This window comes from Gracilinanus agilis, chromosome 3 (genome assembly GCF_016433145.1).
Source record: "Gracilinanus agilis isolate LMUSP501 chromosome 3, AgileGrace, whole genome shotgun sequence".
NCBI lineage: Eukaryota > Metazoa > Chordata > Mammalia > Didelphimorphia > Didelphidae > Gracilinanus > Gracilinanus agilis.
In genome coordinates, this window is record NC_058132.1 from 56,118,087 (window position 1) to 56,130,337 (window position 12,251).

Below are 12,251 nucleotides of genomic sequence, written 5' to 3' on the forward strand. Positions count from 1 at the left end.
GGGGAAAGTAGGAGCATGAATCATGTAACCCTGTTAAAAACGAATATTAATAAATGTTAAAAAAATAAATAAAAATCCCTAAAAAAAATCACCAGTTATTTTTTGGGTATCTCAAAGTGAAGGTCCAATAGAAATCTTGTCCAGAACTGAATTCTATCTTTTCTTCCAAGCTCTCCCTGATTCCTAATTTTTATATTATTGTGGAGGGTACCACCATCCTCCAACTAATTCAGGCTTCTTGCCACCTAGGTGTCATTCTTGACTCCTCACTTTCCCTTCTCACTCTCTCTCTCTCTCTCTCTCTCTCTCTCTCTCTCTCTCTCTCTCTCTCCCTCTCCACCCTCCCCCCCCCCCCCAATATCCAACCTGTTGTCAAGTCCTATCAATTTTACCTTCAAATCATCTCTTGTATTCGTCCCCTTCTCTCATTTGGCACTGCCACCGCTCTTGTATGAAATCCCATCACCTTGCACCTGGACTAGACTAGACTTTTAGTGAGTGTTCCTGCCTTGGGTCCATTCTCCACTTACTTGTCAAAGTGATTTTAGAAAGCTGACCTGGCCATGTCACCCTCCCTGTTCAGTCAACTCCAGTGACTTGTTATTACCTTCAGGATCCAATGTAAAATCCTGTTTTACTTTTAAAGCCCTTCATAGCCTGACCCCTTCCAACATTTACAATTTTCTTATGGCATACTACCCTTTCCCCCCAACATATTCTGCAGTCCACTGACACTGGGTTCCTTGTTACTCTTCCCATAAGACATTCTTACATTTTCCCTGACTGTCCCTCATATCTGGACTTTTCTACTTCCTCATCTCTCTCTCCTGGCTTCCCTGGATCCCTTCAAGTGCTAGCTAAAAATTCCACTTTCTTGATCCTCCTTAATGCTAGTTCTTTTCCTCTGTTGATTATGTCCAGTTTATCCTATGTGTGTATACACACACACACACACACACATATATATATACATATACATACATATATGTATAATTTATACATAGTTTTTGCATGTTGTTCCCCCTTCCTCAGTAGACTGTGAGCTCCCTGAGAACATGATTCTCTTTTGTCTTTCTCATTGCTTAGCACAGTGGCACACAGTTGAGTGCTTAATAAATTTTTAACATGACTTGGTTAAGATGCTGATAACTGAAAATAAAGAGAAGGCAGAGCTTCTCAATTATTACTTTTTTTCCCCTTCTTATTTTCTCTGTCAAGGAAAATGACCTTAACACTGGAAATAGTAGAACAAAAAAGGTCAACAAGTAGATGATACCCAAGAAAAGGAGGTTCTAAGAGAGCACCTGTTTGCACTTGATGAATTCAAGCCACTAAGTCCTGACAAATTACATTCTTGGGTTCCAAAAGAGCTAGCAGATATGATTGCTAAGCTGCTGTCACTGACGTTTTAAAGATCATGGAAAAAGGAAGAAGCACTACAAGACTGGAGAAGGTAAATGTGCTGATTTTCAAAAAGGAGAAGAAAACAGTCTGTAAATTATAGACCAATGGGCTTGACTTCAATTTCAGGGGAAATTCTAGAATGAATAATTAAAAGATGACTGTCAAATATCTAGAAAATGAAGTGATGATTAAAAAACAAAAACATTATCCTTTCATCAACAGTAGGTGCCAGTTGCTTGTGTGTGAGTGTGTGTGAGTGTGTGTGTGTGTGTGTGTGTGTGTGTGTTTGTGTGTGTGTGTTTGTGGCATAGTTTCTGATAAAGTATCTCATAGTATTCTCATGGAGGAAGTGGAGAGATATACATGAAGCAATAGTACAATCCAATGGATTCAGAATGATTGGATTCCTGGACTCAAAAGATATTTCTTGATGGGTTCAGTGTCAATATGGTGGGAGGTGTCTTGCAGAGAACTCCAGAGATCTATGTCTGACTCTGTGTTGTTTGGAGAAAAGCATAAATGATATATTTATCAATTTTGAAGCTAACATAAAGCTGTGAGAGATAAATAGAAAATTAGAAGAACTTGAAATAAATTGTTGGTCAGCTCTGTGGATAAGATTATGACCAAATGAGATAGAGCTTCATAGAGGGTAAAAGGGACAATTTCAATTATATAAAATTAAAAAGTTTTTGAACAAACAAAACAATTGTAGCTAAATTTAGTAAAGAAGCAAATGAATAGAAAAAAATCTTTTGCAGAAAGCTTATCTGATAATAAGTCTTATTTCTAAGATATTCAGGAAATGGATTCAAATTCATAAGAATAAGGGCAATTTCCAACTGACAAATGGTCAAAAGAAATGAATGAGGGAGAAATCCAACCCATCAATAGCCATCTGAAAAAAAGGCTCTTAATTATTAATAATTAGAGAAATGAAAGTTAAAACTCTGAAGTTCTACTTCACATGCATCAGATTGACAAAGATAACAAAAAAGGAAAATTACAAATGTTGGAGGGGTTGTGGGAAAACAAGTACAGTAATGTACTATTGGTGTAGCTGTGAAATAGTTTAGTCATTCAGGACAGCAATTTGGAACTGTACTTGAAAAACTGTTAAAAATACAAATATTTTCACCCAGTGATTCAGTCTATATCCCAAAAAATTCAAAGAGGAAAAAGGCTCCTATGTCCAAAAACTATTTATAGTAGCTAATTCTGTAGTGGCAAAGAATTGGAAACCCAGGAGGTACCCATCAACTAGGGAATGTTTAGGCAAATTATGACATAAGAAGGTGATGCAATGAATGGCTTCAAAGAAACTTATGTAGCTTTATATATGTTGATGAATGAAGTGAGCAGAATCAGAAGAAAAATTTATCTAATAACAATATTATAAAGATAGTTTTTAAATATTTAGGAACTCTGATCGAGTCAATGACCAACTACAATTATAGAGGATTCATGATGAAACATGTTTTGTACCTGCTAACAGAGATGATAGGTTCAGAGGGCAGAATGAGACATTTTTATTTGGAGGAAGGTGTGGCCAAAGAGTTTTGCTTGATTTTGCATGTTTATTTTTCTTGTTCTCACTCTCTTCTCTTTTTCCATATCTGACTGTTTCTTCTCTCTTCTTCCCTTTCTCCCTTGCCTCTCTCTCTCTCTCTCTGTATATCTCTTTCCTAAACATGTATTTATAAATAGGGAGGTCAAGGAAGGGTAGCTGGGTAGTACAGTGGATAGAATGCCAGGCCTGGAAATTGGGAAGACCTGGGTTCAAATATGGCCTCAGATACTTCCTAGCTTGTGACCTTGGGCAAGTCACTTAATTTAAATTGCCTTGCTCTTGCTGTTCTTTTGTTTTAGAATGGATACTAGGACAGAAGATAAGGATTAAAATAAAATAAAATACATGTGGAAATAATCAATACTGAATTATCTGTTCAAAATAAGATGGGAGCCCAGATAATCCCCAAATGGTCAGTCTGGGACTTTGGTTTTGGTTACAAGGTGACCTTTCTAATTGTGTTTGATTTAGGCTGATACCACCCAGAGTCCATATTCTTGGAGCATACACTGTGAATGGCAGCTCAGGGGAATGTTTGGTGGCCCTGGGGAAATGGAACGTGGGGATAAGATGTGCAATAGGTAAGAGGCATATGGATAATCAAGAGTTCTGTATCCCTACCTTATTCATCTGGAGAAGTCTGGAAAGTAAATAGTAAGCCTGAGGGAATACTGCTGAAAGAAGGGGAAAGGAAAGGGGTCTGGGACAAGCATAGACACAGTCAACAAATGGGATATTTTATTTAGTAGGTATCCTAGAGCAGTAGGTGGAGTTGGTCCAGAAAGTGGGAGAGGAGCAGAGCTAGGTTTCCCTGGCTTCTCTTCTGCCTTCTTTCCCTCCCCATTCCATTTAGCCCATTGGACCCTCCACAGAACAGATTTCTTAGACTTTCTCAAGGCAAGGCTCCAGACAAGGAGAGAGAACTTCAAGATTCCTTCTAGCTTTGCCTTTCTGTTGGAGGAGAGACTGAGCTCTAGCAAAAGGGGTTATTCCCAAAACACTTGAAGTAGAAGATGTCTTGATATTTGGGATCATAGGTTGCTAGATTTCTCTGCAAGCAATAGGCAACAGTTTTGTCACAGGTGCAGGTCCGATGTTGGCACGTGCTTCCAGGCTCTGGAAATGGAAACAAATGATAAGAGCTGGAGGTCATAGGCAGTCAGTTAATTATCCTTTTGGTTGAGCCCTCCTACCCTTTATGGGACAAGCCCTTCTTGGTGCTTTGGGGAAGATACATAGGAAGCAGGTGCCCAGCTCCTCCCTCACAAAAGGGTTGCCCTTGAGGAGCTTGGGGGCAGAGCCCAAGGCCACTGTTCTGCCCATCTGGGGTGCCCAATCAGTGAAAACACAAATCTTACCACAAATGATGTTGTTTTCCTGGTAGGTGAAATTGTATTTCACCACTGTAGGGTCACAGCCTTCCTTTATCAGCTTTGAGTAGCAGCAGCCCTGGGCTGCACAGCACCTGGAACAAGGACCCTGGCTAAGGGCTGCTCTCCTCCATGGGGAGCAGTCAGCAGATATTATAGTTAGTGCCTTCTCCATGCTCTGCTTCAGAATTATTCAACAATTAGGAGACATAGAAGTAGGCAATGGAGAAAGTAGCCTGGATGTTGCCATGTCTGGATCCATAGGATCTTGGATCAACCCTAAATCCCAAGAAGAGTACTTAGAAGGGAAGACCAACTCCCTGGTTTCATGAACTATAAAACAGAGGCATAAAGTTTCTGTCGCTGACCTGCAATGTGATTTTGGGTAACAGAGGTCAACAAATCTACCCACGACTCAGAGAATATTGCTCAGGTCATGCAGGAAAGGATTGGTCATGGGGCCCCTGCTATATGGGGAAGGGTGAGAGAACAAAGGGTTTCTGCTTCTCTTTTCCTCTGCAGGGTTCTGGACAGGAATCTTAGAAAATCAATTCTCTGGAAAAGAACCAATTTGAATACTCCATTTTTAGTCAGGTCTGTTAAAAAATCTGTAGTCCTTACCTCATATGAAGTAATGCCTGTAAAGTGCTTTGTAATCTTAAAGCATTTTTCTACCATTGTCATCTTCATTCTCAGTTTTTCCCTATCCACTGGAAAATTCTCAATAGACACTGAGAATTCTTAATGGCAATCAGTGTCAGTCAATGAGCATTTAATAAGCATCAACTATGGGCTATTTATCATAAAAAGTCTTGGGGATGTGAAAATCAAAACAAAACAGTGCCTGCCCTTAGGGAAGTTGACCCTCTATAAAATGAAGATGATGATGATTCACAGTCTTGGAGCTGAAAGGCACCTTAGAGGTCATCTAATCTAGTTAGAACCAAGAATTTTCCTTTAGAACATCCTTGACCCAGATTCGTTTGGTTCTTTAGGCATCCTCTTCCATTTTGGGATGACTCATTATTTGGAAATTTTTCCTCATGTTGTGCCTAAATTTGCCTCTTTGCTTCTTCTACACATTTGCTCCTTAACTTTTCCCTTTGGGACCAAGCAAAATAGGTAAGTTTCCTTTTCCCGTTAAAAGACTTGAAGACAGCTCACACACCAGTTGAGTCTTCTACACCTTGTTTTCCTTCCATAGTTAGACTTTCCCCATTCCTCCTTTCCACCCCAGGGACAATATCTTCCTTTCTTCTCTTGGTTCTTAACTTAAATAAAAATGAATCCTCTTTACCAATGCCTGTGAGTCATTATGGACTTATAGGCCCCCCCCCCCCCAGCCTTTGGCACCAGCATGTGTGAAAATCTGCAGAGCTTTGCATGTTTTGGGCACCTTTGGAACAATTCCACATGGGTTTCTCTAGGTCTGTGTAGGCCTAAACAAAATACTATCTGAGTGATTTGAGAGGGGCAAGCCATTGTCCTCTTGAAGCTTTAGTCTCACCATCTTTGAAAAAGAAGGGTTTGGCCTGGGTGATGTCCAAGATCCCTTCCAGCTCTAAATTCTGTGCTAGATAGTTAGCCATTTGCAATCTGATCTGGCTGCCATCTTTTTGACCCTTACTTGTGGTAGACTTCATAGTTTCTATATTTCTGTAAATTCTATTCTCAAAATGCCCTTCCTGGGTTTCCCCTGCTTCTTGCCGCCTTCTATAGCCTTGTTCAAGGCAGAGGGAGATCATGGGAGCCGTTATATCTACCCTTGCAGGGCCAACAGAGCAACTTACTTATCAGTGGCATCCTTGGGGGTCCCTCGCCCCTCGAAGCCACAGTGGCAGCCATAGAAGCCATAGCTTTCCTCAGCATTCATCCCTGTGACTGTCTCAATCATTTCTTCAAGTTGCCTCAAGTTTCCCCCTACTTGCAATAGTCCTGCAAGAGAGAGATGCAGTCTGTCATCATCTTTAGCCTCCTCCCTAATGACTGACTCCTGTTTCCTTCCTTTCTTCTTCTACTAACTTTGTTTCTCCCACATTTCCCATCAAAGAAGAGATCTCATCCTCTTTCCCCTCCCTTTCAGACTTACCACACAGAGACAGAGAGGGATTGGAAGCAGGACTTGGGGAGCCAGAAGTCCCAGAAGCTGTTGTGGGGAGGGGTCTTTGCACAGCCCAGGAGTATGTCTCCCATGGGGTTCAGGTATGGGGAAAAGTCACAGAGTCAGCTCTTACCATAGGCCATCAAGACAGTCTGCAGGAGGAAGGTCTTCATTTTGAAGGCCCTGGGGGAGAAAGCACAAACTTCTGCCTGGGAAGGGAGAATAAGCTCTTAGTTAAAAGCATTAGGATATTTGAAAAATAAGGAAGCACAGTCTGTCCCAGCTTTGAGAAGATGAAGGAAGAAAACTGCATCTGCTCAGGATAGTGAGCTTTTCAAGAGATCCTGATCTATTCTTACAACAGACACACATCTGCAGCCATAGAAACACACAGATTCGGAGATCCACTATTCATCAACAAACTTTTGTTCAGTGCTTACTAGATTTGAAGTGATGCATCCCAGTGCAATAGAGAGAGAGAGACAGAGAGACAGAGAGAGAGACAGAGACAGAGAGAGAGGGGGGGGAAGAAGAGAAAGGGAGGAAGAGAGGGAGGGAAAGAGAGAGGAAAGAGAGGGAGTGAGGAGAGAGAGCAGAGAGAGAGAGAAAGGGAGGAAGAGAGGGAGGGGGAGAGAGAGAGAGAGAGAGAGAGAGGAAAGAGAGGAAGAGAGAGGGAAAGAGAGAGAGTTAGTTCACCTCCAAAAGGAAAGCCAGTCCCACCTCTGACCTCTTCTGGCTATGTGATCCCAGACTGTTAACCACTCACTTCTCTGCACAGATATCTAAACCTATGAATGACAGAGCAGGTACCGAGCTTCCTCCATAGAGGGATTTAGAGTCCTCACCTGGCAGCTCCTTAAGCCAATAAAAACACAGGTCCTGTTCCTATCCCTTATAGATAGGTAAGGAAACTTACTAGACATTGGGGGGGGGGCAGAATAAGAGGGACACAGACCCTCTCGAAGAGCTTACATTCTGCTGAGACAATAGTAGAGCCCATAAAAAGATAATGTAATATAAGATCATTTGAGGAGGAATGATAGACTGGCAGTCAGATGGAGCAAGGTTTCAAGGTGGAGTTGAACCAATTATCTGAATTGATCCTAGAAAGAAAAGCAAAGCTAGATTGCAGATATGGGAGAGACAGCTTGAACTAAGATGCACAAATGGAAATGAAGTATGAAGTATCAAAGAAGAGTTGGCTAGAATTTAGAGGAATGTCAAAGGGGGAGGCATGTGAAATAAGGCTTAAAATGTAAAGTCATTAATTTGAAATAAAACTATGAGGTATCTAGAATGAAGAGAGCCTTGAATGCTAGACTAAATTTTAATTTTACCTTAGAGGCAATAAGGAACCAATCCCCTCACCCTCCCTCCCCCCATACATGCATAGAAACGCTCATTCAGGACTCCTAAAGGCATATATGAAAGAGGCAGACATTCAAACTAGAGGCAACTTGGCACAGTCGAATGTTATATTTAGAACCAGTGAGGTTTCATTTTAAATCTCATCTCAGCCAATGAACCATGTGAATCTCTTAACTTTTCCGAGCCTCAGTTTCCTTATCTGAAAAATGGAGCTAAATAGCACCTACCTCCTTGGGTTGCTATTGTAAGGATCAAATGCGATAATGTATGTAAAGTACTTTGCTAACCTTGAAACGCTATATACATGTTAGCTATTAATGTGATGATAGATTTAATCTTTCAATAAATTGCTTAAGTCATTTCCTGATAAAAATGCCTTCACTGTAGGAGGATTGAAACCAAAAGAGCCTTAGGCTAGGTCAGCCCCAGAAATAGACTCATAAATCTCCAGCAAAATTAGGGGTAGCTAAGGTGACTGCTCCCACACTAACTCCCCTTTCCACAATCCTGTCTAACCCAGACAGGGCTGGGACCCAAATTTATCTGCAGGAGCCCAGAAGTGGATTCCTCTGCTATCTCCGAAGGGGAAAACAGCCCCCTTTAATGAATTCGGAGTTTATAGGCTGGGCACTGATATCCAGCTAGGTTAGACTCAAGGCTCTCATGTTCCAAGGACTGACCTGGATGTCCTCACAATCTAGCTCAGGTCATGCTGTACTGCTTCAGAGCCTGGATCATAAGGGTTCTGTACATACAATCAACCACTTGCTTCTGGCAAACATTTAAACAACAGGCCAACACTCCAACCAAGTGTCCACTGTGTCCATTCTAGCAATAATTGATGACATTTCTTTTCTTTAAAAAAAAACCAAACAAATCCTTACCTAATTAGTCCTAGTAATAAGTCTAAGCCAGTAGGGCAAGGACTAGACAATAGGAGTTAAGTGATTTGCCCAGGGTCACAGAGTTAGGAAGTATCTAACACCACATTTGAACCCAGGACCTTCCAATTCCAGGCCTGGCCACTTTGTTGCCCTGTTTGCTGCCATTTCTATAGCACTTTGTGACTTGTAAAACACTTTCCATTCAACAACTCTGTGATCTGAGTAGGACCAATAAGATTCCCCTTTTACAAATGAGGAATCTGAGGCTTTGAGAATTTTAACTGACTTGTCCATGATCATACTTTGAGCTAGTTGTGTCAGTCCCCCCCCCCCCAGGTCTTTTGATTCAGAGGACCTATGATGGGAAGGGGATCTGGACCGTGATTTCATTGGTAGAGGGCCAATGAGGAATCCACTTCTGGCTCCTGCTTGGGCCCCAACCCTGCCTGGGTTAGACAGGATTGTGGAAAGGGAAATTGGTTTTAGCTCTCACTTAATTTTGCTGGAGAGTTATGATTCTATTTCTGAGACTGACCTAGCCCAAATCTCATACGCTATCCATTCCACTACCCTTCTTTCTCTTCTAAAAAACCATATTCTTCCCCTCTTTCAGAAACTCAGCTTCCTTGATTAACCTAATCTTTTCCCAGTCAGCATTCATTTTTATCATTTTCTCTTCAGTTACACAATTATATAATTTACAATGGTCTATTTTTTGGGGGTGGCAAATTTTTTCATGCCTTCTTGGGGGGGAGGTGATCAGGACCTGTGATTTCATTGGTAGAGGTTCCACTCAACTAATTCTCAGACCCTTATGAACTCTGCTAACAATTTTAGTTGCCTGGGGGCACCGAAGGGTTATGAGTTATACAACCAACATGTATTGGAGATGGGACTTGGTCTTAACTCCTGAACAACTCCTGGTTTGAGGATGCACCATGTTATTTCCCTTCATGCCTTTAAAATGGGTAATCTGGTTCACTTCTCCAAACTAAAGGCTTAGAAAGGGGACTTTCCACCAGTCTTAAAACTAGACTTTTGGGGGCAGCTGGATGGCTCAGTGGGTTGAGAGCCAGGCCTAGAAACGGGAGGTCCTGGGTTCAAATCTGGTTTCAGATACTTCCCAGCTGTGTGATCCTGAGCAAGTCACTTGACCCCCTCATTGCCTAGCCCTTACCACTCTTCTGCTTTAGAACTAATACCGAGTATTGATTCTAAGATGGAAGGTAAGGGTTTAAAAAAAAAAAGACAACAAAAAACAAAAAACTAGACTTTCCACCAGTCTTAAAACTCCTCAAGGACAGCAGAATCTACAGCTGGCAGAACACTTAGAGCTCTTTCTGAGTTTCCTCTAAAAGGTACTAATAACCTTAACTTTTCCTCTCAGTCTCATATCTAGTTCAAGGTTCCATGAATGGATTTTGAGGACCTTCTTCCAAGTCATTTGAATCCCTTCTAATTTTCTAGACCCTCCTAAGAGGTATCCTTCACAGTCTTTCATCATGCTGCCCCCTCACTCCTCTCTCCTTTTCTTAGTTGAGAAAGCCAAGCACCAATGCTGCTCAGTACCCACCTGAGACTCACCTGGGATAGACAAGCTTTGTCCCTGACGTTGATGCCACTGCGAATGTCTACCTGGCCATCCCCTTATATATAGCCCACAGCCCACCCTGTTTTCCTTGGGGTAGGGAGGTTGGGGATAGCGGAGAATGAAGGGTGGCTGTTACAGAAGGAGAAAAGAACATTAGCATTTACATAATGCTAGCATCTACATGGAAAATCTTTTTAATCAGAGGCTGGTCTGGGGGCAATTGTGAGAAACCATCTGTCCTTTGAGCAATGATCAATGCAAATTTCACATCGTTCCCAAGTCCTTTTTGCATGGTTAGTTCCAGGCTGGATGAAATGTCCAAATTGGCTCTAGATGAAAGAATCCTCCTCCCCTCTCACTCCCATCCTCCATTCCCGACAGAAGCACCTGGGCTTGTGGTTAGAATGAGCTGCAAGTGAAAGATGTAGGAGAGTTTATTGGATTTAGGGCCACATTTTCTTCTACCAGGGACTGTAGCAACTGAGAGGGGTGAAGACTTAAGCTCCTAGAAGAAATGAAGAAGAAGACATAGGATTGATCATTTGTTTTTTGGGGTATAGGATTGGGGGTTTTGATTTTAAAAGATGACTCAATTTCAGAAATGAATCATATGGAAATACGTGTATAAGCCAGTGGAATTGCTTGTCGGCTTTGGGAGGGGTGGGAGAGAGAGAAAATGAATCAAGTAACCATGAAAAAATATTTTTAAAAAATTAAAATTAAATTAAAAATAAATTAAAAAAGAATTAAGCTCCTATCATTTAGTCTGACTGACCAGAATCTCAGGGTTTTGTCTTGGCTTAACAATAGGTATTTTTTTTTTTTTTGTCCTGGGACTCCATTCTAGAAGCATAGGGCCACAACCAGTAGGCAATGGGACACACAGTCCTCAGGGTCACCCAGCTGGGAAGTGTCTGAGCCCAGACTTGAGCCTAGGACCTTTCATCTCTAGGCCTGGCTCTCAATCCACTGAGCTACCCAGCTGCCCCTACTTTAGGTTGCAGTTTCTTTAGCAGATGTAGTTTTTACAGGGTGGGGTTGCTAGCCCCACGCCCAACCCTCCTCCTTTTTTCATCCGGGCTAGGGACCTCCTTGGCCCAGGAGTGGTAAGGGTGGGCAGTAGGGGTCAAGTGACTTGCCCAAGGTCACACAGCTGAAGTGTCCGAGGCCGGACTTGAACCTAGGACCTCCAGCCTCTAGGCCTGGCTCTCAATCCACTGAGCCACTCAGCTGCCCCTAACAATAGGTATAGCTGACATTAATATAATTTATGACAGTATAGTGTTTATATTTTCTCATTTGATTCTCTATAATATTCCTCTGAAGTATATAGTACCATATTATTTTCTCTATTTTACAGATGTGAAAACTGAGGTTAAGCTTAAGTGACTTTTTTTTTTTTTTAATCCTTACCTTCTGTCTTAGAATTGATACCAAGTATTAGGTTCAAAGGGGTAAATCATTTGGGATTAAGTGACTTGCCCAGGGTGACACAGCTAGGGAGTATCTGAGATCAGATTTGAATCCAAGACCCCCCATTTCTAGACCTGGTCCTCTATCCACTGAACCACCTAGTTGCCCCTAAATGACTTACTCTTAATCATGTATTCAGCGAATTCATGATTAACCTATTGCTTTCCCCCTACCACACCAAGATAACATTATATCCTTTTGTATGGCAAGTGGACATTTTATACTATATTTTAGAGGAAACTTAAAAGATCATCTAGGGCTTGGAAGGGAACTCATCCAATCTACTTCATTTTACAGATGAGGAGGATGAAGTCCAGGGGGAGGAAGTGACTTGTCCAAAGTCATATAGACTAGAGCTGTCAGACTCAAATAAAAATTAATCCCTGTAGACAACATACTGATTTAGAAAACCACATATTACCATTAGCTATGTTCTATTGTACATTTGTTTATTTTAAAAAATATTTTGTAGTTACATTTTTAATCAGGT

At 41.5% G+C, this 12,251-nt stretch overlaps 1 protein-coding gene across 1 annotated transcript; it reads right to left on the minus strand.

Moving 5' to 3' along the window:
- Nucleotides 1-3,947: 3,947 nt before the first annotated feature.
- LOC123243119 (phospholipase A2, membrane associated-like) lies at nucleotides 3,948-10,580 on the minus strand. The gene is made up of 6 exons (XM_044671302.1): nucleotides 10,453-10,580; nucleotides 10,367-10,417; nucleotides 6,579-6,628; nucleotides 6,135-6,279; nucleotides 4,333-4,439; nucleotides 3,948-4,090 (listed from the first exon to the last, which is right to left on the minus strand). The coding sequence occupies exons 1-6, from the start codon at nucleotides 10,578-10,580 to the stop codon at nucleotides 3,948-3,950; spliced, it is 624 nt and encodes a 207-aa protein (XP_044527237.1).
- Between the last annotated feature and the right edge of the window lie 1,671 nt (nucleotides 10,581-12,251).